This window comes from Saccopteryx bilineata, chromosome 10 (assembly GCF_036850765.1).
Source record: "Saccopteryx bilineata isolate mSacBil1 chromosome 10, mSacBil1_pri_phased_curated, whole genome shotgun sequence".
Taxonomy (NCBI): Eukaryota; Metazoa; Chordata; class Mammalia; order Chiroptera; family Emballonuridae; genus Saccopteryx; species Saccopteryx bilineata.
The window spans coordinates 52,376,161-52,403,423 of record NC_089499.1 but is presented as its reverse complement, the minus strand read 5'-3'; the positions used below and the strand labels follow the sequence as shown (position 1 = coordinate 52,403,423).

General features: G+C 44.9%; 1 protein-coding gene across 1 annotated transcript in view; it reads left to right on the top strand.

Moving 5' to 3' along the window:
• The first annotated feature begins 243 nt into the window (after positions 1-243).
• The window catches only part of LMCD1 (LIM and cysteine rich domains 1), a 69,339-nt gene continuing 42,319 nt past the window's right edge, over positions 244-27,263 (top strand). Inside the window, exon 1 of the mRNA XM_066245643.1 lies at positions 244-399. Coding sequence (XP_066101740.1) covers positions 358-399 — 42 coding nt within the window. The 5' untranslated portion in view covers positions 244-357. The remainder of the gene's footprint in view (positions 400-27,263) is intronic.

Genomic DNA, 27,263 nt, shown 5'->3' with positions numbered 1-27,263 from the left:
GGACGGATTCCTGCCGATCGGGGGACAGATGTGAGCCGCCAGGGCAGGCAGGGTCCTCCGCACTGACGTCAGGGCTGAGCTCGCTGGGCTGTAGCCTCTGGCCAGACCCTGGCCGCCCAAAGGGAGGGGGGAAGCTGCGCGCTGGGATTGGCTGGCCAAGGGCGAGCGCCCGCGCGGATTGGCTGGCGAGGTTTTAGAGGGAGTCCCACTCTCCAATTAAAGGGCCCGCCGCGCCCCGCTGCGCGCAGAGCTCCTCCTGGGCCCGCGAACTTGGCCATTCAGTCCCCGCTGTCCCCGCTGAGCGTCCTCGCGCCTGAGCGTGAGAAGTCAGGCGCTGTTTCTCCAGTCCAGAAGAAGATGGCAAAGGTCGCCAAGGACCTCAACCCTGGAGTTCAGAAGGTGAGCTGCGATATGTCTGTACCTACCCAGAAACTTTCTTTCCCCCGTTTCCCTCTCCAATGTGTTTGTGGAGACTTAGCTAGAAGTAAGAAGGAAACTCATTAAATTACAAGACTTCACAGAAAACAAGATAGTGGGGAATACTTGTTTGAACTAATAGTCAACACCCTCCTCTTAAAAAAAAAAATTTTTTTTAAGCCGCTGTGTAAAGTATTTGCAATGGATCTTAGTTCTTTGGTGATGCTAATTAAAACTTAAATGAGGTAAAAAACCTTTTTTCACATGGTAATCCAATGGTTTGTCTTGGAGGGGTAGGGGAACCCTGCCTTCCCTTTCCCTCTCCCTTCCCCCTCCAGCGATTGAGGTGAGTGAAGGCTGGGGGACGGGGAGTAGTGTGTACTATTTATTCACAAGGAATTCCCCCCTTTTGCTGTCACCCTAGTGTTTTGTGTTTTTCACACATGTTTCGTTAGTTAGCCATGGCAGCAGTTCCAGCAGAGGGGAACTAATTTCTGTCCCCAGGGTCTGCAGGTTTCCCTTTCAAGAAGGGCTGGCCAGGAGCCCAGAAGGTCACGGGTGAATTACTGCAGGGGAGGTGGGGGGCCTGCAGCTTTGCCAGTAGCTCTACCGCCCACCGGTTCCTTACCTGAATGCATTTGGGAGAGGGCACAGGCAGGAGGCCTACAGGACATGAGCTGGAACAGACAGACAGCCTAGGCCACTGGAGAAACTGAGGCCTGGGGTCAGAGGGCATTGGTTCTAGCAGGCAGCAGAGAACAAGGAAAGCCTCAGCATGGGAACGCTGGCCCTGCCACATAGCTGCACCATATCGACCAAGTCACTTTCTGAGCCCACTTTCCCTGTTTCCAAAGCCAGAGCCTAGTCCCCACCTCCCTCACTGCGGCAGGAACAGTAATGGTACACTGTGGATTAATCTCCCAAAGCAGTCCCCCTCCCTCTATTTTAAAAGATCTAATTGGCTTTACTGAGAATTTATGAATCGGGGCAGCATCATATGTACTAAATAGAGAGGTGCTTCAAGAAGTTCCAAATCAGTTATTTTTAAACTCTGATTTCAGAGGACTTGGTCTTGTAGGGCAAAGTCCTCCTTAGACATCTGCCATTACCTGTGGGGTAGAACAACAAGAGAAAAGAAAAAAAAGAAACTGTAAGAATCAAAATAAAAGCCAGCCACTTAGAGGCGCAGCATTCACACATCTGACTTATAGCTGTGGCCCTGCACCAGGCGCCTGCGCCAGACTCCCACACAGAGTCTGGTGGACCATTGTGCATGCGTACACCACGTCAGACTCCATCAGGCCACTTCTCTGGAATGTACCATGTCCCCTTGCATTCGCCAGACTATTTGCAGAATCAAGTCATCTCTCCTTCTATGGAATTCTCATAACACTTTAGACCATGGTAAGATACCTATTAATTTCTACCTAGTAGTGAGTCAGGCATGCACTACTCTTATTTCTCTACACATCTTTCAAAACTCCTTAAGGACAAAGTTTACTTGCTCATCTCTGTTCCAACAAAGCATGCCATACACGGCGGGACTCAATAAACCACAAGTGAACCTTTGCACGTCCATTCAGCTAAGACCAGAATGTTCACAAACAGTACATTTTGTGCGTTGTTTCTTTTACCTTGTAGCACCAGGATATTTGAATCTGAGCTGCCTCCCCAAATTTATTCAAAGGATAAAGAGTTCAGGGTTAAAGAGACAGAGTCCCACTGTCCTCTGGGAAGTCAGATGATTTCAGGTGGCTTTAGCACAAGCTGGCTGTAATGTTAGACATGAGATGGGGCACACGGGAGCCCCCCTCTTCTCTGAAGCCAAGGCCACACTTGGAGGAAGCCTTGTTTTGCTTTTATAATTTTTTTATTCTCATACAGTTGATATACAATACTATATTAGTTTCAGGTGTATAACATTTACAAGGTGGGGCAAAAGAAGGTTTACAGTTGTATGTGAAACAGTTTATTTTTATATTATAATTTATTTATTATATTATTTTCCACATGAGCAACTATAAGCCTATTTTTGCCCATCCTATGCTGTATCTACCTTATGATGTGATCTCCATGGTAAAACTAGTAACCGTCTGTCACTGCGCAAAGTTCTTATGATATTCTTGGCTATATTCCCTGTCTTGTTTTTGTTTTTCTTTGCATGGGAGAGTGTGATTATCTAGGTTGAAGGCGGAACATGTTCTCCTTCTTGTCCCCTCTGGTGCCAACCTCCTTGGCCTGAAAGGGGTTTATTTTTCATTTAGATTCAATTACAGGCTTAGAGAAAGAATGTGATGGGTAGAGATGAAAGGGCAGATATTTTTCACCTCTTGGTACTGTGACAATCAGTAGGAAGATCGCCACTTTGTAGCGTAACCAATGTCTTCAACTCAAAAAGTCCAGGGAAGCGAGTGGGGGAGAAGCTCTCCTTGGTGAGCGGTGCAGCAGTGATTAAACATTGTGTCATATCAACAGCATGCTGAAAAGCTTTTATTGCATATTTACTTTTTAAATCTGCAACAGTGGGGGGTTTTATAACATTTGGCTTCAGGGTTCATAATCACACTTAAGCATTTCTAAAACGATTTCATAGACTCTTAGAGCTGCAAGGGACCTTATTTACAAAATGAAAAATGGTTTTAAATGGCATACAAGCTGTCTCCTCTGCCCTGCCTCCAAGGGGAGAGGGGTGCGGGGAATCCTCAGCAGCTGGAAAGTCATAAAAAGGTATTCAAGAGAGAAAATAAAATCCAAAAACTGGAGTAGTCTTAGAGGTCATCTAACCAATCCCAGACAGAGGGACTCAACATGGTTCACAGAGTGGCAGAGCTTAGAAACAGTTCCCTCTCTCCTCTTAATTATCTGTGCTAAGTCGAATGCTCCCATTGGTTGGATGCTCTTGAGTTATTTGTTTTTCTGCTGGTAAAGAGAGGTTTTATAGCACAGAGAATTCCCTGAGAATGATGAACTACCCAACATTCCTTGGTAATGAAGGGCTTTGAAGGCTAAATGCCATTTCTCTTGGTTGAATCAACAATTATTGTGGATGTGTTTTTCTGTTGTTAAGTATATTTAAGAATTTTTGGTACTAGTATTGTTGTAACCAGGTCTGTGTTCAAATTCCATCTCTACCACTTACTAGCTGTGTGTTCTTGGGCAAGCTGATTAACATCTGAGTCTGTGTCCTCATCTGAAAATTGGGGAGGCAGCAGCAACATCTACCTCCCAAGATGATTGTGATGATTAAATGAGATGATGTATATAAAGCCCATGAACACTTGAAGAGAGTTAGCCATTATTATTGTTGATGGCAGTGGTATCAATCCATGGTGTGTAAATGCTGAAAGGAGTCTTTTGGTGAATGAAGGACATGCTTTTCTTTTTTTTGGGGGGGGGATTATAATTTTATTTTTTTAATGGGGTGACATCAATAAATCAGGATACATATATTCAAAGATAACATGTCCAGGTTATCTTGTTGTTCAATTATGTTGCATACCCATCGCCCAAAGTCAGGTTGTCCTCTGTCACCTTCTAGCTAGTTTTCTTTGTGCCCCTCCCCCTCCCCTTTCCCTTTCCCTTTCCCTCTCCCCCCTCCCCCCATAACCACCACACTCTTATCAATGGCTCTTAGTCTCACTTTTATGTCCCACCTACGTATGGAATAATGCAGTTCCTGGTTTTCTCTGATTTACTTATTTCACTTCGTATAATGTTATCAAGATCCCACCATTTTGCTGTAAATGATCCGATGTCATCATTTCTTATGGCTGAGTAGTATTCCATAGTGTATAGGACATGCTTTTCTTTGTTAAGTGTCCAGAGCAACTAGATTTTCATTAAGCTGAACCAAAGCCCATTACTCAGCCTTGATAAGCGAGGACAAGGACCAATGATGTTGTCTTCATTCTAGCCCAACAGATATAAAATCTGCTTACACAGAACAGGGATTGCCAGTCATTGAGCATTTCACTCTGGAGTCATAGAATTGTAGGACTGGAAAGGGACATGGAACTCTTTTCACTTTTTAGATAAGAAAACTGAGGTCCAGAGGGGTCAAGATCCTTATCTGAGACTGCTGAGAAGGTGTGCTGAAGCCCATTAGGCTCTGCAAGAATACAGGCTCTTGGGCTGCCAAGGAAAATGCAGGAATTTAGAAAGGACTAGAACAAAGAGATCTAAGAGCATGTTCACTGTTGACTGAGGGTGTGCCAGTGGACTGGCTCCAAAAGGTTCTATTTTTCACCCCTCAGCACAATGTTGGAGGAGTGAGCATTCAATGATGGTTCTTCTAAGTGCATTGCCAGGTTCAACTAGGCGTTTCCCTCAACCCTGTCCACATCACATCCCTCTTGTCTTTCCCGTCCCTCAGCTTTCTCCTCCCCTCTGTACTCAGCCCTTCCTGCTTTCACCTCCAGTTCCTGCTGCGTGCAAAACTGCTGGCACGTCGCCCGGGTGAGCCCATCCAATGTAAACACAGCTCCTCGAGAATTGTCGTTGGCTCCCTCAATCTTAAAAATATATTAAACTGTCACTTAAAGAACTTAATAGCCAAGGCACTGGAGACATGCCCATAGGTGTATAAGCAACTTGGCCCAAAAGAGAGCCTTATTAAAAGAAAAAAGAAATTATCTAAGACCTTCTTAAACGATGTCCAAAAACAGATGCTGAAGCCATTACTTCGTAAATTGCAGATGCTTGTCATATTGTGCAGATGTGTCTGAATATGTAGGGGTGGGAGCTGGTGATTGACTTTCACCAATGCATCCACCACCTGTGATGATGGGAGGCAGGGAAAGGGCATCTCTAGGCTTTAATCTAAGCCATCTCAGCTGTAAGACCTTCTTCTCAGCCAGGGCTTACAACAGTCCTACAAGTAGGACAGTGGAAAATGACTTGGCTGTTCCCTTCTGAAGATCCTATAGTTTAATCTCCCTTCATTAATTGATCAAAGGTGACAAGGAAGAAAAAGAATAGGCTGGATTCAGCTAAGGCTGGGGACCAGGAAGGAGGGACAGATGCACAAGCTAATGTGTGTGTCTTTCCACCCTTGTTCCGGCCACTTCCGGTGAGGATAAGGTGAGGAGCAGAGGTGTGAGGGACTAGTTCCTCCTGCAACCCACTAGAATCTACTTCAGAAGAGGTATTTGACTTGACTCTAAAAAGGAAAATCACTCTTTTTCTCGAACTTGCATATTCAAAATATAGTGTGTATACTAAAGTGAAAATCTGTCATGTTAAGTACAGACCTTGGGAGTTCTTATATCTCTAGTGTTCATACAACATTGTTTAAATATTTATTATAAGAAAAGTTTTCTGGCAAGAGGTTGAGTCAGTATAATAACTGCAGGCATTTACATACTGGGTGAGTTTGGACGGTTCACTTTTCCTAGGAAGTGGCAGACCGTGGATGGAAACTTTCTAGTTCATTGACCTCGTACACCAGACTGTCCCCCAAATAACAAATAATTATTGGAAAAATAGGCCTAAAATTCTGTTTCACTGAAAGCAGAACTGTGGAACAGCTTTTCAGGACACCCAGGTGAAGAGACAGCTGTTGCTCTTTAAGTGCCTTTGTCAGGACATATAGCCCCCCTCCCCTTTTATTTGCCTGGAAGCTGCCAGGAGCTCACCAGATGCAGAGTCACCAGTCACTTCTATAGGAACCCCTCAAGATTGTGACATTTTCTTAACTTCACATGGACCATTTGGGGTGTCCCAAACCCATCTCGGAGCTTTGCACATATCAGTGGCACCGATCTACAGAAGCTCAAGAAATGTTCTCTCTAAAGCTTTTATAGAAAGAGTTAAGCAAGAAGTTGGGCCTTGTATGTGCCCATATGAGACTTTTTTACTGGCTGAAACTTACATTTGGTATCTAAGCCCAAATATCTGATGTGGAAATCCAATTGTTTTCACAAAAACAGAAATAACAATGCAATTACAAAGCCTTGTGAAACTCCCAGATCAACTCTTTGGCTCATTGTCTGCTCTTTGAGATGAGAAGAAAACCCTCTTACATTTTTGTGCTCAGAAGGGACATGTCTGGTCTTACTTTTACCATTTTTTGGGCCCTTGCCCCCTGAGGACTCTGCAGGAAGACAGATTCATCTGTTCTGCGTTAAGACAGACAAGTTTGAGGAAAGACATGTCTCGAATGCACACAAGGCACTTGACGTTTTCTCACATCTCATCTCGTTTAACCTTATTTAGCCTTAAGGATTACCATGCAGAAATATTAATGTACTTTTTGCACATGAATAAATTAAGACTAAAGATTTAAATGATTTGCCTAAGATCATATGATGGCAGGTTAGGAACACAAACCCAGTCTTCTCTGATTCCAAAACTTAAGCTCTTTCCACTATACGAAGAAACAAGAAGGTTCTCATCAGAAGCAGATGTCTGGTGGAGAGGAACTATGATTATTACTATAACCATCACAGATCAAGACCTTCCTACACAGCGAAAGTCTGATTCAGGCATTGCCCAAGCATTTGCTAGATGTTACTAGGCATCTGTACCTCTCTGAGACCTCTTGGTCACTACCAGATGATGTGTACTGCCATGCACCCCAAGTCAAAGCCATTTCCCAGGTATAGAGCAAGGTCTTTCTAGATTTTTTCCTGGTTCCTGCTTTTCTAGGAGGCTGGTAGAATTCCCTAGGGAGGAATAATAGGCTGGTAGAGAAACAACCTAAGGAATCATACAATATTATCCAGAAATCACTGAAGAAGCAGTAACACTTGACAAAAAGGAAAAAAAAAATCCTAGAGATCACAGGCACAGAGCTTCAAGAAAAATCTAGCCTAGGGATAAGCTTGTGTACCCATGCCTGGTCAGGCTGATTCACAATCTACCCAATAGCACGTGAACCAAGACCAAGCACAACATGGCCCAGAGCCCCACCAGGACGTGCTTTAAAAGGAAATAAGATTGCTGAGGGGGCAGAAACCAAAGGCCCCATTTGGTAACTCACTCTTAAAGGGCAAGGGAGCACCAAGGTCCAGCCATGGTGGCTGTTTCAAATCCGCATGATTCCTTTATGAATTTTCTTTTTCTCCTCCTGTTTTAAAACATCAGCTCCTTTGTGAAATCAATCTTGGGACAAAATGCAAGTGAATCATTAGATAAAAGCGCTGAGCAGAACCTAGTGATCTGCTTGGTCAATCCCTTAATGTTGCACATGGGATGTGGGGTAGACATGGTGTATCCAGAGTGTCCACGTGACATCCTGAGGGCCACGTTGACGCACAGCATCTTTGATCAGTGGAGGAGCAAAGGGTATCCTCTCTACTCCATCACTTCCAGGCTCAGAATACTTTGATTTCATGTCAGCCTTACCCTTCAGAAGGTGAAGTGAACATTTTGGCTATGAATTTAGCTTTGACCACAAGGTTTAGAGGCCATTTTGAGGAGTGGTTTAACTACATGATTTTTACAAGCATGGACATCTAGATGCAATTTGTGTTCTGCCATTTGCTAGCTCTGTAACCTTTGCCAAAGTTATTTCTTCCTTTCTGGACCTCTGGTTCCTCGTTTGATAAAAAAGAGTTAACAATAGTTCTACATTTAAACAAGAGTTACTGAGATAAAGCATGTAAAGTACCTAGGTGTGTAGTAAATGCTCAAAAAATATTTCTTCTGCTGTTATCGGTATCCTCCTCATCAGCACAGTGCAGAAATCCCATCAGTATTAAGCGCTGGAACTTGGAAGACCAAGACCAGCTTACCTACGTCACATGTGGCTTCTAAGATATCAGATTACAGGACCTTCTCTTTGTAGCTAAACTTAGACCTAGCCATAAATATACTCAGTCCTCATCATATGCAAAATCATGACAATGACAACAATTTGCCTTGAGTGTCTGGTTGCTACACTTCCGAAAAACAGCCCTTTCCTTGCCTGGAGAGGCAACCAGTCATTGGCCCAGATGTGTGATCTTACACAGGCACTTAACCTCTCCAAGCTCTGGATGTCTTACTTATAAGACAGAGTAATAGTCATTCATTTTTTCATTTAGAAAATATTTATTCAGTACTTATGATGTGTCAGATGCTGTGCTGAGTGCTGAATACAAGACAGTGAGTAAGAAAGTTTTGTTGCCAGCCATGTAAGCTTGAATCCGGTGGAATTCGTTTCTCATAAAGATGGGAGAAAGGCCAAATAATGCCAGTGTGGCATGATTGATTCTTTGTATCCCTTGGCCCCCACCACCACACACACACCCCTCTTTCTCCTCTGTGCTACCCACCCTTAGATTTCTGCACACATCTGAGCCACATCCCATCCCTGGTCATCTCTACAGTGTAACAGTGGAAGGAGCATGATCATTCTTCTCCCAGTTGTTGCATTTTTAAACAGAGCACTGAGTAAAGAGAAATCTGAAGCAAGGGGGACTGACCACCACTGATAGTCCTTAGGTGCCACTGGTAACCAGTGACCACTTTGCCTCCTTGCAGACCTGTGGTGGTAGACAAGTTGTCTGTGCTCAATCTATATCTTCAGAGGCTCTGTCCTTCATGGTGTTATTGTCGGGACACCAGAGGGCAGGAGCATGGGAAAAGCAATTTTGGCTGACTACCCCCCATAATATACCTACCTTAAGAAGACAGCATCTGTTCGGGCTGTGTGACTAAATGGCGTATCCAGGTACTGATTCATGAGGCTGAGCACTGAGGTGACTGACTTGGTTCATCCGTTGGCTGGAAGAAGCGGAGGGAAAATAGAGTTCAGCCCTGTCCTCATTCTGGAGGAAAGCTACCAACCCACCTGCCCCCACCTGTGCACCCCACCCCAGCCCTGGCCCTGTGGCCCAGTGTCCTTAAGGCAATCTGGCTCTAATGTGGTGAGGGGGCAGCACTTGGGGCTTCTTGTTTTAGAGGAAGTCTAGAAGGGAGATTTTTTTAAAATCCTGTTAGTAGATAAAAGAGATGTTAAAAACCAGGGCTCTATGGATAGAATTGAGGCTACCAAGAAATGTAAATGAAGAAGAATGTTACATCCTTATACCCCCAACCTCTAACTGAAATTTGGCCAAATAAATTTCTTTCATTTGTGAATAAAGACAAAAGTCCTAGCAGTTTAGCAACCCCTGTGCTTTTTTTATTTTTAAATCAAATAAAGCTGTTGTACATGAGATTTACATTAGAGAAAGATAGCTAGATGCAGGCCCTATGCCCATGATAGTGATGGAAAACTGGTATTTTCCTAACCTGGCCCATCAGTTGCCCAATGGACCACGTGTACTTGTCCCCAGATCTACTGGTAGATCTGGCTACTTAATTTAATAAAGGCACATATGTTACTAAACCACAGATTTGTTTTTATATATTGATACTGTTTCAGTAACATCAGTTTCCTTTGTAATCCTGTGTGTAAATATTTTATTATATGCATGAAAACATTGTTCTGAGAAGGGACGCTTTCATGGCAGACAGTTTGCAGTGTTTTCAACCAGTGTGCCGCGAGACGTGGTCAGGTGTGAGTACAAATACACTTAGAAACTATATTATTAACTATATGTATAGTATGTACTGTGTTAGAGTGTCATTTTGTGTCATTTTGGTAGGTGGTGTGCCCCAGGATTTTGTAAATGTAAAAAATGTGCCGCGGCTCAAAAAAGGTTGAAAATCACTGGAAAGAACCCAACTGTATTAAGACCTCTATTGAAACACAAACACACACAAATAGACACACATGTATGTACAGGTATAAACACACATACGCACCCGTAGTACACTGAGATCTGAGATAACTGGAGCAGAAAAGACTGGGTTCAAATCCTGGCTCTGCTACATGCTTCCCATTACCTTAGAAAAGTCATATTAGCTCTGAGCCTCAGTTTCTTCATGAATAAAATGGGCCTAAAAGTTGTTGTACTCAAAACAATAATCCACTAAGTTCTTTTTTTTTTTTTTCTTTGTATTTTTCTGAAGTTAGAAATGGAGAGGCAGTCAGACTCCTGCATGTGCCCGACCGGGATCCACCCGGCATGCCCACCAGGGGGCGATGCTCTGCCCATCTGGGGCATCACTTTGTTGCAACCAGGGCCATTCTAGCGCCTGAGGCAGAGGCCATGGAGCCATCCTCAGTGCCCGGGCCAACTTTGCTCCAATGGAGCCTTGGCTGCGGGAGGGGAAGAGAAAGACAGAGAGGAAGGAGAGGGGGAGGGGTGGAGAAGCAGATGGGCACTTCTCCTGTGGCCCTGGCCGGGAATTGAACCCGGGACTCCTGCACGCCAGGCCAACGCTCTACCACTGAGCCAACCAGCCAGGGCCTCCACTAAGTTCTTAACACAGTACTTGTCAAATAGTGAGTGTATTAAACATGTGTTATCATCATTATTAAAAGAACTAATGAGAGTGAAGAGGTAAAGAGAACAAAAGCATTATTTTGATGAAACTTATCACCTACCTCTGATTTGGCCAACTTTAACATTTTATTTTGTGGGCCCTGGCCAGTTGGCTCAGCAGTAGAGCATTGGCTCAGCGTGTGGACGTCTCAGGTTCGATCGCAGTCAGGGCACACATGAAAAGTGACCATCTGCTTCTCTCCCCCTCCTTCTCCTACTTCTCTCTCTCTTCCCCTCTTGCAGCCAGTGGCTTAGTTGGTCCCCTGGTGCTGAGGATAGCTCGGAACTTGAGCATCAGCCCCAGACGGGGGTTGCTGGGTGGATCCTGGTCGATGCACATGTCTGTTTCCCCTCCTCTCACTTAAAAAAATATATTTTGTGTAAACACATATTATACAATTATTATATGCCAGGTACTAAGCTGGGAAGTGGGGAAGTAAAAGGAAAGGAATCCCAAAGGCTGCTGTTTTCAGAAAGGGAACAGCCAGTTCAGCCATCAAAGATTACATCAGTGTTTAAAGACCTTGATCAGAGGTATGAACGTGGGATTCAGGGAGATCAGAGTAGGAAGTACTTAACCTTACCTGGTGAGGTCAGGCAAGGCTTACCGGAGAGGCGACATTTGAGCCAAGTGTTGAAAGATGAGGATGAATGAGCTATTAAGATCGAGTCACAGTCCAGTTTTATGCCTTCCAAGTCTGACACCCAATGTATTCCACCCTACTTAACTTCTAATTTGAAGAGTGTCATCCATCTTACACTGGAGAAATACTCCTCTGTATCCATCCATGATGCGCATCTGCTATTTTCTCATCTGAGAACTTGTCCCTCTTGCCTGTCTACTGAAACCCTCAGGGGCGGTAGGATGGCAGGACCTGCCAAACTGGCATGCAGAAAAGTTCTAATGTCAGTGGCTTGAGACTCTTCTAAGCCCAGCAGTGGGGTGATAGCAAACCCAGCCTGAATGAATCTGAATATTTTGGAAGAAGATGTAGATTCATGTTGTGACAAAAGAAAATGAAAGAAAGTTGAGGATGGGCAATATATGTGGAAAGCTAGGGAACACACACACACACACACACACACACACACACACCTAGAAGATTTAGCACACTGAATGTATGAAAACATTTCAAAGAACCTTTACCAGTAAAACTCTGATGCCATTTAAATGATTATTAGAGGAACAGAAATCCCAAGCAGGATTCCTCAGCGAACTGTGAGGAAGAAAATCAGCCTTTGAAATAGGGGAACTTGATTGACAAGATCCAAGGATCTTGCAGCAGAACAATTTCTTTTGCACGGTTCTGATTTCAAATTTCTGACTTGGTCTGTAATTGTGGGTTCCTCCTGGCCCTGTTTTCGAGCATAAGATGCACCGAAATGAAAAACACCTGGTTTGGATGTCGAAATGCCACTGGGATGATTGTTGTTGATTTCTGTCAGTTGCATGTGGTATGTTAAACGAAGGAAAAAAGATCCCCAGTGATTCCCAATTAACTGGAAAAATAAAATTATGGGACTAATTGCTATGTTTGTAAGGACCTGAAGAAGAGACAAGTTTTGCTAGAAAAGCTGTGTTTTCTCATATCTGTCTTCTGCTCAAACAACCCATCGAGAGAACACATGCTGGAAGAGCCACTGATTAGAACATCTACTGTCACCCGCTCTGTACCTTTCCGTAGACCCAGCTCAGGCTGGGACCATCACAAGGGAAATAATCGTATACCTATTTGAATAATTCTTGAACCGTATATTTCCAGTAATTAGAATTAATTTTTAAGAGGTGGATGGGCTTTCGAGATTCTCTAGGTCAACTTCCTCATTTAACAGACCAGGAAACAGATCTAGCAGGGTAGGGACTTACTCAAGGTCACAGAGCTTGTTAGGGGAAGAGCGAGGGCTAGAATTTAGGGTGTCATAGTATTTCAAGTTCAGAAAGACTTAAAAACACTATTTTTATCGAAGTACCTCATCCAAAGCCTTAAACATGAGATAAACCGGGCAGCCAGATGCTGTAAGATACCTCTGATGAGCAATGGTAGATACCTCCTAAGGAGATGTTTTTTCTTAACCCTCTAATTATTAGCTAGCTCTTCGAGCTAAACTCTCTTAACTTCTCCCCACTGGTTCTCTCTGTTTTCTCAGTTCAAGATGCAATGGACACGATTTTAAAACATTTTTGTTCCTGCTCAACAACCAACTCCTACATATCAATCAGAATTAGGGTCAGAGCGTATATTTGGGGGTTACTTCCTACCTTCTGGGAAACCTAATGCGTACTTTTAGCTGAGTGAGATGGCCAACAGACAGCCCCAATTTTTGTTCAGCACTCACTAGTTTTGTGATTGGTGGCACCTCTTCCATCTGGTGAGCGGGATATTTCCCTCTCACCCCATCCCTGCCCAGTGGGCAAGGCCACTCCCACGCCACCAAACTGTCCTGTTTCTTAGAAGAGAGTTTTTAAAGTGAAAAAATGTGCCAAGAGGAGGGAATAGGAAATTTTAAAGAAATTTGGAGAAGTACTCCCAACCCATGTCATAAATACTCATGAAAAATTAGCACTGCTCCACATACAAAGTACATAATTTATAAAAAGGAGGAAAGAGTAATCTAAAATCAAAGAAAGCTAAGAAGGAAAAGATGAAAATCTTGGTAAAAACAGGAAATACCTTTTTTTTTTTAATTGAGTTAACGGGGCTGACACTGGTTACCATAATTACACAGGTTCCTACCACACATCGCGCACTCCATATTGTGTGTTCACCGCCACTCCACCCAACCCCACCCCTGGCACCGCCAACTCGGAGCTTCATCCATCCCCATTTATCACCCCTATAAAAAGTACCTTTTAAAAGTTTCTTAAAGTTATTTGCAAAGTTGTCATAGCTTACTACTGTATGGAATGCTAAAAGAGTAAGAGAGTAGTCTAAGTTTTATATCCTTGTGATTTTTCCATCAGGAGAGAATGCTCAAATAAATATGAAAGCTGGTCATCAAAATTAACTTGCTTTCACTAAAAGATGCCACCAAGAAAGTGAAAGACAATTCCCAGAGAGACTATATTCACAACATGTTTATCTGACATAATACATATATATGGCAAAAGATTGTATCCAGAATATATAAATAACTCCTATAAATCAATAATTATTAAAAAGTAATCCAACTAAAAAACTAAGTGACAGTTTGAAAACAGGCATGTCATGAAGGAAGATGTCTAAATGACTAATAGGTGTAGGAAAAAGTAGCAAACCATATTACTCATCAGAGAAATACAAATTAAAGGGACAATGAGTAGCATTATGCACTGCACAGAATGGCAAAATTAAATAATGACATTAGCTACGTGTTGTCAACAATGTGGAGCAACTCATAAATTGCCAGGGAGAATGTAAAATGATACAGTCACTTTGGAAAAACTGGTAGCTTCCAACCAAGTTAAATGTATACCTCGCCTCTGGCCCAGCAGTTTCACTTGTAGGTATATAGCCGAGAGAAAGGGTCACTGCTGTCCACCAAAAGGCTTGGACAAGAATATTTGGAGCAACTTTACTCAAAATAGCCAAACATTTGAAATAATTCAAACCTCCATCAGTAGGAAAATGGACAAACACATAATTGGACACAAATCAGATGCAAAAGCCTACCTACTGTGTGATTCCATTTATGTGATATTCAGAACCAGGCAAAACCAATCCACGATGATAGAAGTCAGAATAGTGGGCACCTTTATAAGGAGAGGTTCTTATGGACTAGAAAGGGGCAGAAGGGAACTTAGGGCACAGGAAGTATTCTATGTCTTTATCTGGAAGGCGGAGGCCGGGGATTTATATATAATCAAGTGAGTACTTGAGATTTGTGAATTTTTACTACATGTAAATGTTTCTTGAAATACTGTTAGGAAGTAAAAATGACAATATTTGATAAGTAATTGAAAAGTGTTATGTGTCCAAACAGCAGAGGACGTGGGGACAAGGGGCTGAGGGCAGGTTCCTGGCACAGCCCCGTGTGTGGAACTATCTATCCTATGTCCCAGGCACCTGCCCTAAGGATTTTTTTGAATTTTTTCACTGACTTTAGTCCAGAACTAAAGTTTCTGTGTGATGGGTTCTTTTTCAGCCTCATCTCTGGCTACCACATTGTTCCCCCACACTGATCTATCATTCTTTTCCTGACTGTATGTGTTCTTCTTCCTCACACACATGCTGAAAGGCCTCCTTCTCCATGGGACAAAGTCCTGTCCATTCCCCAGTTCCCTCCATGAAGCTGTCGTGCAGACCAAGTTCCCTCTCTCCTGAACTCAGTGTGCATTTCCTCTCCTACTGAATGGACATTTGTTTTCTGAGTGGCCCTGGAACGTGTGCAATCAGCCCTGTCTGCTTCTCTCCTGTACCTTAACATCCTACTGGTGTCTAAATTCTTCATTTATGAGCTCCTTGAGTCAGGGCCCATCCCCTACCCTCCTTTGTGTGCCTCCAGAAAGCCAGGCACACAGTGCGGGCTCAACGACGTCAATGGAGAGAAAAGGAAATTGAATGAAGGATATAAGAGAGAAGTAAAAAGCAACTCAGTCCTCCTTCCTGACAGACAAGGGACAGCGAGGAGGAGAGAGAGCACATGAGGGCAGAGGCTACCAGACAGATGGGGATTAGAGCAGGTGAGGCCGTTAACCTCTTCCAGTGCCCTGTGCCTGCTGCGTCATCTAAAACCTCCTGATTGATGGACCGAGATCAGAACTGGCAGGGTAGGGGTGAGGCAGAGGCATGGGAAGGGCTCTTCCTCAGTGGTGTTTAGGAAGAATCTAAGATGAAAAGGAAATGAAAGTGGGAGGGTTGGGGAAGCACCATTCTTAACCAGACCCTGAAATTAAAAAAAAAAAAAAAAGTTTCCATTGATTTGAGAGAGAGAGGAAGGGGGGAGTAAAAGGGAGAAAGTTGTCAACTTGTTCCACTTAGTTGCTCCATTTAGTTATGCACTTACTGACTGTTTCTCTTATGGGCCCTGACCGGGGATCAAACCCACAGCCACGGCACCCTGGGGTGTGCTCTATCCACTGAACCGCTCAGCCAGGGCCCAGACCTTGAATTTTTAATGTCTGATTCCAAGTTGATTATCTTCCTTCAAATTTGCCTACAAAAGGACTGGCTTTCAGACGGGGGGAGGAGCCCAGCCCTGCCGCGTTTCCTTCCTTCAGACCACTAACTCAGACGTTCATCTGAATCTGAGGTCCCTGCTCCTGGCTAGAAGTCTCCTGAGAACAAACTCCAATGGTTTCCATGGTCAGGGAGGCAGCTGGCTCAGACCCCTAGACCACAGCAGCCATGTCTCAGGAGAGCTGGCCCTCCTGAGAGACAGGAGCCAGCAAGACGACTGAAACTTGGCTGAAATTTAGTCCAAACCACTCATAGCTCCAACCAATATCTACTTTAAGTTTCTAGCCCTTGATGAATATTTATACCCAAATAGGGCCAGTGGAAAAGTTCCATCTGGGTAGATTTTAAAAGTTTTGCCTTCCCTCCGCCACATTGACCAAACTCAGGAAAGGAGCGGAATCACTGCCAAGTCCGTGCTCTTTGAAGTGCAGGAAATTCTGAGAAGGCCCTGGGCCCATCATATTTCTTCTTATCCTAAAGACTTAGAGTTGGCACTCCCTTTTTTAAAAAACGCTTAATATCAACACCTCTAGGTGCTTTATAATTTTAGCCAAGCCCTTGACACCGTGCTGACTGCGGATACTCTTTGAAACAGTGGGCGACAGTCTACGCAAAGTTTTGCTGGGTGGGGGTGATGGGGCTGTGCGTTCTTACTTCATATTTTTCCCCATCTTTTAAAAACCATCATGGTCCAATGACTCATTTTAATTCTGCTCTTTACTTTGCTAGCAGAGAAATGGCCCCACATTTTCTCCTTAGTTTTATTAATTATTTTATACTCCCCAGAACCAAAACACCAGTGTCTTCAACCATGTTCTGCCCTTGACATGAGGGACAGAAATGGAAGACTTACTCCTGTACTAGACCTACTAGCTGCACCTCTCTGGTGTGGGCCATGTGTAGGCATTGTTCTTCATAGTTTTTCTTCTAATGTTTCCATCAATCCCGTTTTGCAGATGAGTAAACTAAGACTCAGGGGTAAGATTCAGGGGCTCAGCAAATATCTGTGATGCTATAACTGGTGTGATGGATGAGAATTAGATTTAGGAAATCCAGTCCACTGCCACACACTCTTCCCTCTGTACCTTTCCCATCTATACCCAGCATACTTGCAGGGCCCCGGAAGGGTGGGCCGTGAACATGCTGGTCAGAGATGAATTAGCTGGCACACAGACATGTGGTCACAAATTGAACCACATTCGAATCTTTCTCCCTCTTTGGCTCTTCCTTCGGATGATGTCAAGTCCCCGCCTTGTGCTAGAATGTCTCTAAGGCCTCCAACACTTACCCAGCTCCACTTTACACAGATGGAGAGCGGTCCTCAGGCTCAGAGCTTTGAGAAATAATGTTGTTTCACATTTATTGTATTTTTATGGTTACCTTCTATTTTTATACATTTTAGGGTATTGGGGGGGGGCAGTTCCAAGAAATAAGTTTTTGAAAAAGTGATTTGTTTAAAGTAAAAATATAAGTAAATAATCACACAGATGGCATATTGAGGATAAAATTAATGAAGGCAGAACATGGAGTCCCATAAATATCTCATATTTGATGATCCCTAATCTCTACAGCATTTTACAGTTTTCAGAGCATCTCGTATGCATCTGAAATTGCACAAAATCATAGTTGATTTTCACAATGACATCATGAAGCTGGTAGGGATTATGATCCATTTGAAAGATGAAAAAATAGTTTCAGACAGAAGAACTCTGCACAGGGGTCACACAGGTAGTGAAAAAGGTAGCCAGAGCTCAGGTTCAACTCCTCAAGCTCCCACACACACAGCGTTTCAGGGCAGGAGTGGGTAAGGGGATATTCCAAAGCAATGAGCCAAGACCAGAAATGCCAGGAAAGTCTGCAGCACTAAGTGCCTCTCACGGATTGGCCTGAGTTTTCACCATTTCCCGGGGCTTGTATATATTCTACCTCCTGGAAAGTCTGTGGTTGCTACATGCTGGATGTCTCCAAAGAATTCTGACTTTCTCTGGTGAGTCACCTTCCAGAAGGTTCAAAACTGGCTCTCCCACTAGGGGAACATCACCTAACTTCTGGGATACACCATGGAAGGGATGATACAAACTAGAAATGGGTTCTTTGATGAGAAAAAGTCAGGGTCTGCCCAATCAGAAGAGCTTTCTTTCAAAGTCTACTTGCCTTGAGCAGTTGACTGGCAGTCAGTCCACAAGTCCGAGTGACTCATGGGCAGGGATGCCGTAAATATGGGAGAACCAGTGGGCTTGGGTGGCAAAGAAGGTGGGTTGGCAGCTCCATCGGTCTCTACTTGAAGAGATTCCCGGAGCTAAAGACACTCCTGGAGATAAAGCTGAGAGCTAGAGAGAACAGTTGCAGCCATTTGAGTAGATTCGTGCATGAGAGACAAGCACGTGGAGAATGAGGAGAAGGTAAGAGCCAGTGCTAGGGCCTTGGAAGGGAGAGGGGAGCCACTGAAGGGGGCAGGGACAGGTTGGCCAGAGGGTTTAGCCTCCCCTTCCAGGGAAGGCTAGAATCCTGGAAACCAGGGTGGTTCTTTTTTCTTCCAACCCCTCCTGCGGCATCAGCCTCAGCTGTGTTAGCTTTTAATGCACCAAGAAGCATTGATGAAAGGCAAAAATGAAAGGGTTATAAAAGAAGCCATTCAAACGGATATTTATTGAGGCGCTACTGTATTCAAGGCATTATTTTAGGCCTTGGAGATAGAACAGTGAACTAGATGTGCATGTACCCTGCCCCACAGAACTTACAATTTGGCAGGAAAGAATGACATGAAAGAGTTATAGCCACGATTATATAGTTACAGCCATGAGGGGGACTACTAAGAAACACAAGATACAGGATTTTCTAAGACCGTATGTTAGAGGTATCTGAAGGGGGATTAAGAGTTTGTTAGGTGAAGGGAGAAACCGTCCAAGCAGAGGGATTAAGAGTTTCTTGGGTGAAGGGAGAAACGGCCCAAGCAGAGGGAACTGCATGTGGGCAGGCTCAGAGGCCTACAGGAATTTGGCCTTATTCCTGGGGCATATGTTTAAATGAATAATTCTACATTTACTCAGGAGATCATTTTCTGGAAAGAAACTTGGCTTCTGTAGTTTTGATTTTACATTTTAAATGTGGTAGATGAGCTCCAAAGGTGACACCTTAAAAGTGAATCATTTGCAAAGTGAATAATTATGTACTAATTTCTGTTTCATAAAACTGGACTTAGAAAACCCTGACCTAAATAATCTGTAAGCTGTTTTTATTTCTAAGTGTAAGGCCAGTAGCCGTGGCCTTATGGTCATTCACATGCAGGTTCCCATTAGATTCAGGCAGATGGTAAAGAAACAGTGGAGCCAAAAAATGGTGGACCATTCCTTTATTCTAGCCTCGCATTGGTGGGCGAGTAAACACACACAGGGCTCCAAAACCCTGACATATTCTCCGGTTCCACAACCAGGAGAATCTTCTCCGGTTTTTCCTAGAATCAAAGAGCCTCACCAGTGTCAGTCACCTCCTGTTCCCCATCTGCACACCTTCTCCCTTCTCTCTGCACAAACTGGCTTCTCCATCAGCATCCTGCCATCTTGGCTTCTCTCCTCCTTCCTCACTCTGCAAAAAAAATGGCTTCCTTTCTTCCCCTTTCTTATCGCCTTTTAAAACTTCTTTGACATCAAAAACCTGTCCTCCAGCAACATTAGCATAACAATGGCCCTTCCCAAGCAGGAAGGTAATTAGCAATTTCACAGACCAGTGCCATTTTTAACAATAAAAATTGAGCAAACTCAAAAAACACAAATTTTACAAACTCATTTGCCCAACACTAAGCATCTGTGATTTTCTTAGGTTGGCTTTTCTTAAACACAGAATTGAACTATGGAAAGTATATACAACTACTGCATTGTGTGGGGGTAAACTCAAGGAAAGGAGGAAATATTTGAACCTGTATGTTAGTTTTAAAAACATATGATAGCAAAAAAGAGAGAAGAGGGAAGCCATTTATGAGAAGGATACTTGTTTTAAGGGGGGGGGGGGAGTCTTGCTAAGGGCATTGCACTAAAACAGAAGTGTTTTTATAACTTCAAGGCACCAATATTGGATAAGAGGGTGTGTGTGTGTGTGTGGGTGGGTGTGTGTGAATGCTTCCATTGTTGTATAAATTAACCTAAGAGCTTGGGCCTGAGATTCCCAGCAGGAGTCATTTGCATCAGCAAAGCCTGCAGACTTTTTAATAACAGTGCTGTATACTTACACAGTACATTTCCTTTTAAGATATTAAGATCCAAATAGGCAAGATTAAAAATTCTCCACTATGGTTTGCTAAGTCTCTCCCATTTCCAAAATTTTTCCAATAAAAGTGTGTTATCCTTGGGAAGATCAGTAATGCTGCAAGTTAAGAAATCAGACATGCATGCGTGCATACATGCACATGCATGTACACACACATGCAGTACACACACACACATATGCAGGCCAAAGTACATCCTCATAGGAAGCCATCAGGCCGCTGAAATCAATAGTCTTATAAACCATGGGAGGTATAATAAGTATTGCTGGCCTCAAGCTTACAATTTTCTACTTGAGGAGTCAGTCTATTAAGAGCTGAAACCTAAGAACCACGAAGCCAATTAGATTTTAATTTCCAAGTGCAACATGAAGATATTGGGCCTGGGGACACCAACAGCTTGTTCTCATTTAGGAAATGGGGAGGGGGAAGTAGAGTCCTTAGTTGGACTTTATTTTCTTTATCATGACATCCCCCAAGCTACTTGGTAAATCTCTAGATAAGAGTCCCTAGGGGGTCTGGCTAACTTCTGGCCCAGGGGGAGGCTGGTAGCTTTACTTCTATCTTCCAAAAAGCTGGCAGGGCCTGTCCAAGAAAGGAAAAAGACCATTTCAAGAAAAAAGAAAAAAAAGATTGCATTGGAGCCTCTGGAAACACTTAGTTTGACAAGAAATGCCAGGACAGCTCTTGACCTGTAGGGATCCCTTTCATAGTCAAAGAAAACGACACCTACCTGTGGGGATCTGAGTGGTTTGGAAAGGTCCTAGAAAGTCTGGAGGTGTGGGAGGCACTGACTATGTCAGTTAAGCGGGGAACCACTCAAATAATGGGCTGACGTTTCTAAAACTTGGGAAGTTCACAGAAACAGAAGAGAAAGGTTTGCCCCCTCAGCTGGTTTTGTCAGCCTGTATTTAAGCAGCTTCCTGGCCACGTGGGCCTGGTCAGGGGCTGCATCTCCTTCAAAGTGAGCTGGTGTCAAAGACGATATTGCCTGAGCCTTAAGAATCCTATCAGTTCAGTCCAGCAGGGTCCCTGATACGTCAGATTTGAGGACGTTTTGGATACAGCCACATGTAAACATCAGCTCTCAGCAAGAAGGCAGGCGGAGAAGAGGCTGGCTTCCTTTCTGCCTCGACCCTGCCAAGTCCATGTCAAAGGAGCACGAGCCCTGGACTCTTCTTGGGCCCGCACAGACATCCAATCATCCAGCATCATCACCTTTGAAAGATAAAAGAGATATTAGGCAGATACTCACTGCTGCCCACTTCCAACTGGCAGCGGGAGCACAGCCATGCAGATTGTTTCCTAGAACTGCTGCAGCTCTTCTGTCCAAACGTCCTTCAGGCAGCCCTTTCCAAGAGCTGCAAGCCCTGAAAAATGGACTGATTTGAGTCTTATCACCCCTTTGCCTATTTTTTCATGAAAGTGCTAAAAGTACAAAAAAGTAAAATTACCAAATAAGCAGACAGAACAAAGGAATAGACAAGGGGGCAGACAGGCCCCTATCTTGGCTGGCGGATGCTCAGGGTCTGCTCCATCGTGCCAAGTGATGGCGGGGGGCGAGGGGGACAGGACTGCCCGACTCCCTTGGCCGGCCGGGCCAGATAGCAGAGGGACTGTGGTTGCAATCATTCACTTTTAATCAGGAGGTTTCCAGGAGGCAGACGGGTAAGAGCGGGGTTCCTGTGGGGATGGGGTGAGGTTTTAGAGCCAGTCACCCAAGGCAGGTTCCACGGGCTTACTCCTGTCATGGCCCGGGGTCTGGGCAGTCCTGCTTTCCTGGAACCAGCTGGAACCAGTGAAGCTTTGCTGACCGGAGGGGGGAACGGGAGGCAAAGGCAGGGTCTTGAACAGAGAAACCTTTCATTTTATATTTCCCTGTCCACATCTGGATTTGCTTTTCTGCTCGGTTTTCATAGCTGGATTAACCCTTTTTGTTCACAGACTCTGTGAACCTCAGGGACCTCATCTCATTCCCTCCCCTGGAGGGGAAGGAAGACCCAAACAAGTGATTACAACTATAGAAATGCTCCATCAAGGGTTCTGTGGGCTGGTTAGGAACTTATGGGAGGAGAGGGGTATCTAACCTGGGATAGTCAAGGACCAACCCAAGGGGGTGACAGGAGGAATTGGGTGGTGGTCTCCAGAACTTTCCCAGGGGCATGGTCATCAAGGAGCCTGAACAGATTATTGGGACCCACCTCAAGGAAGCTGGTGTGGGAGACACAGGAGCAGTAGGCCCCTCCCCCACCCCAGAGGGTCCAGGACCCCTGCACATCCTGCTGACCTTCCTAGAGCTGCATGTCTGTCTTCTGTGAACTCAGCGCCCCCTCCTCTCCACCTTGACTGTAACTTAATTTTGCCTGTTAAACATGATGTGGTGAGAGAGGGAGGACAGTAAAGAGGACGTACTATATTTGCCCCAAACCCAAATCCTCTGGACGTTGAACTTGAACAGACAAAAATTAAACAAAACATAACACCATCTCTTATGTAGAGTATAAAGTACCCGTTTGTTGGGCATCTTTACAAAACTTTGTGACATCAGACACTCCTAGCATCCTACTCTAAACCCATCAGACTAACTTGAACACAGCCGGCCCACACGGTACATTTAACACACAAACCATTTAGCAGAAAAAGAATTGAATCTGTACCGTGAGGGCCGAGGACCCCGGCGCTTCTGCGGCAGCTCCTCACCTACCGAGTGTTTTCCCATTTTGTTGCTTTAAATAGAATTGGTTTTTAAAAGCAATAAAAGGAAAAAATCTTCCATCCATAGAAGTCTAAGTACTAGATCACTTGGGCTAATCTCAATTTGTTTAGTCTGCGCATTTTTATCCTCATTATACAATTCACGAAAACGGCATCTAAATTGAAGAGTTGTCTTCACATCTGTGCTTGTCCAGACAGAGGAGTAGAAATGGCCAGGGGGTGACCCTGGGGGAGAAAGGACACATAACCACACACGGCCATGCGTGCACATGTACGGGGCCCCTAAAGAACCTTTCTGTCGCCAGATATTCCCTCTAGTGCAGACGAGGACTTTGTTGCTGCCTGTGTGGGAGTAGCTATGGTTTTAGGAAGCACTTGATCTAAAGATGTTTCCCTGGCTGATTGGCGCATCATCATAGAGACCACAGGTCGCGGATGGTGCAAAATGAAAATTCAAACGAGAAAGACGGCCAGCAACCCGCTCTGCACACTCTTTTCTGCCTGCTGCTACCATACTCTCAGCCTGGTGGGATAAAAGCTAGAACCCTCCAGGATCTGGGCTACAAATCCCACTCTTTCATGTCACGTTGGGGTAAGCAGGATTCTCTTGGTCACAACGGGCAGCCCTCGCTTGAGACCTCCCTAGCCAGGGGAGGAGCACCAGGAGGGAGGAGAGGGAGCCAGAGGGCAGCAGCAAATGAAATGCAGAGCAACAGTTCTGCTTAAGGCTGGAGGGGGCAAGACAGGGAGTGCTCTGTACCTTGGAGCAGAAAAAAGACCTGGTACGGAGACGCATGCCAAAGTCATCTTAATGAAGCACAAACAGACTGGAGAGAGCGTGGTTGTTGGCCTTTCCCCAGCACCCCTGGGGTTCTGGTCCCCGCCCTCCACCACTGGTGACAGGACGTGTCACAGTGAGGGTTTACAGTCAGGAAGGGCAGCAATGGAGAGACAGTTATTATACTGGTGAGTACGTTGACTTCATTAGTCAGTTAAGATTTTGTTAGTAGGTGGGTGAATAAGGTGAAGGGATAAAATAACAAACCAACAAAACAACTTCACAGACACAGACAACAGCATGGTGGTTGAGTGACTACCGGGGGGCATCATTTGTGATGGAAGGAGACTTGACTTGGGGGTGAACACTCAACACAATTAAAGAAAGAGTTTGTAACTGCTTCTTAGCAATTCGTGTTTTTGATCGATGGGGAGCTTCAAGAAGCGGAAGAAATCCACACCCCTGTTAAGATCCTAGGGTTTTTGAGCAGGAAAAGTAAGTGCAAGGTCCCCCATATACCTCCCAGCCAGGCCATTCCCCAAAAGTATCAAACTTCTTAAGGAAAAAAAAGCAACTCTTCATGATGCAGCTTGTAACCATTTGGGACCTTAGGTGTTCCCTGGTTGGGTTCCTCTGTCTGATAGGATCTCTCAGTTCCCAACAACCCCCCCACCACCTCTGGTGGCCCTGGAGGGTGGGAGGACCACCCCTGTCCTCAGGCCTTGCAGAGGGTCTCAGTATACCAGAGAGCCCCTGAGAGGAGTCAGCCAGCCAGCCAGCCAGCAAAACTTAAAGGAAGAGGAAGGGGTGTAGCTTTCCCTCTATACAGCTGTTAAGAGAATTACTGCATTTGGCACAAAAGCCTACACCAGGGCAGATGAGACCACAGTGAGATGACAATAACAAGTCAGACACATGCCATAAAAACTTACCTTGTAGGAATTGTGCTCTTCAGGTAGAGTGGGGGGGGGGGGGATGTTAAGTCAGTGATGATGTTAAAGATGTTAAAATGTTAAAATCCAAGTTGGAGCAGATGTCAAAATACAGCAGTGTGACCCAGTTATTTCCAAACTTGTCTGCACATCGGAATCCCGCAGGAAACTTCCAAAATTACTACAGCCTATGTCCTGTCCCCAGAGATAGTGGCTAAATTGGTTTGGGATGTGGCCTGGGCTTTGGAAGTGTTAAAGGATCCTCAGGTGACCCTAACGTGCAGACAAGTCCCTCACTACTCAAAGTGTGGTCGCCGGACCTGCTGCATTGGCTCAGCCCAGACTTGCTGGGCCAGAATCTGCATGTTAGCTAGATCCCAGGTGAGCTGCATGCTAGTCCGTGTCAGATTAATTTGAGAAGAGCTGCTTTTTCTCCTTCCTGTCATTGATCACACTTCTAATTCTACACTTCTGTGGGTTATTTGAGAATAAAAAAAATGGAAGGGCCCCAAAATATCTGGTAAAGGCTTCTTGGCATCATCTACCTGCAGTGCATTGTGTCAAATAAAAATGGAGATTCAGAGAGACCTGGGTTCAAATCGAAGCTCTAGTGCTTTAATTTGACTTCTGAATCCTCTTAATTAGGGAGCCAAGCTCTTCCTGGAGGTTTCTTGGGTTTGTCACTGAACAGGTCCCATCCAGGCCCTCAGTCAGTCTCAGGCAGACCAACACAGTCAGTTACCCTTCAGTGGACTCACAGGCAACCTGGGGGTGCCAGCAGAGATAGGGGTTCTCAGGCATTGGTTGTGCATCCAGATCACCGGGAGTGCTTGAACAGCCATGGCTGGGCCCTGTTCACAAAGTGCCTGATTCGCTAGGTCTGGGTGAGGACTGATAATCTACAAGGCTAACTAACAAGTTTCCAGGTGCTGCTTGGAGACCACACCCTGAGGACCACTGGCAAGATAACCTATCTCACACAGGTGTTGTAAGATTTGCATGAGCTCAGGCTTAGTACAACGACGGGGAAACCGTCAAGCCTTGTACTGTTACAGCTATTATTAATTCTTTATAGTATGGAAAAGACGGAACTTATTGTAATAACTATGTATAGTGCCAGATGGGTACTAGACTCACCGGGGGATCGCTTTGTAAGTTATATAAATGTCTAACCACTTGTTGTACACCTGAAACTAATACAAAATATACTGCTCACAAAAATTAGGGGATATTTCAAAATGAAAATGAAGAGATAAAAAAAAAGCATTTGATTTTTTAATTATTAAACAAGAACATCAGAAAAGCAAATGACAAGTCAAAGTTGTTCAATTATGCAAATGAGATGCAAACCCAACTTTTATTTCATTGGTGAAAATGCACTATACAAATGGCTAAAGGTACTGGAGTATCTGCACGTTCCCCGATCCCCTAATTTTTGTGAGCAGTGTAATATTGAATGTCAGCTGCGATTGACAAATTAAAAAAAGAAAGCTGGTGCCCTGGCCGGTTGGCTCAGCGGTAGAGCGTCGGCCTAGCGTGCGGAGGACCCGGGTTCGATTCCCGGCCAGGGCACACAGGAGAAGCGCCCATTTGCTTCTCCACCCCTCCGCCGCGCTTTCCTCTCTGTCTCTCTCTTCCCCTCCCGCAGCCAAGGCTCCATTGGAGCAAAGATGGCCCGGGCGCTGGGGATGGCTCTGTGGCCTCTGCCTCAGGCGCTAGAGTGGCTCTGGTCGCAACATGGCGACGCCCAGGATGGGCAGAGCATCGCCCCCTGGTGGGCAGAGCGTCGCCCCTGGTGGGCGTGCCGGGTGGATCCCGGTTGGGCGCATGCGGGAGTCTGTCTGACTGTCTCTCCCTGTTTCCAGCTTCAGAAAAATGAAAAAAAAAAATAAAATAAAATAAAAAAAATAAAAAAAGAAAGCTGGGAATTAGGCCAGTCCCTGAAGAGTGGGTGGGGTTGGAGCCCTCTGAGTTTTAGGTAACCACCAGCAAAAACTCCGAGTTTGTATTTCGAGACCTGCAGGCAGCCCAGGTGACTGGGAAGAGAACCTGGCAGAGGCGGTCGATGATGTTGGAATAGAATTGGGTAAATGTGGACAGGTGGGGTGGGCCACATCATGGGAGCCCCGTGACATCTCACCCTTATCCCTCTAAAACTGGCCCAGCATTACTTCAAAGCAAGGTGGGCACTGGGATCCTCAATATAAACAAGAGTGCAGAATAAACCCAGAAATGACTAGCAAGTTGGTTATTATGGTTTTTGTTTTTTTTTTTTAAGTGATAAGTCTCTAGGGAGCAAATCGGACATCTTCACAACTGGGGTCACAGTGTACATGCCTGTCCCCGGGGTGGCACTGTGCATGCCTGACCACTGGTTGTGTCAGGCCTCCGGGGAGGGGCCAGGGAACCAGGTAAAGCCAGTGCCCCAGCTTTTCTCCCACAGGCGCCACTTAGGACTGATCCACTTTCTCCACTGGCCACCGACTAGACAACCGCCCTTGAGGCCTGTCCGTGGCCTTGAACATCTATCTACATTTTAGTTGAGTTAGCAGAACAGGGTTGGATGGTAGAAATCCCAGCACCAAGGTCATCATGACCTTTCCTACTGCCCCTAGCCCTAACCCTTCCAGGCCTTCCCACCCCTGCAGACAC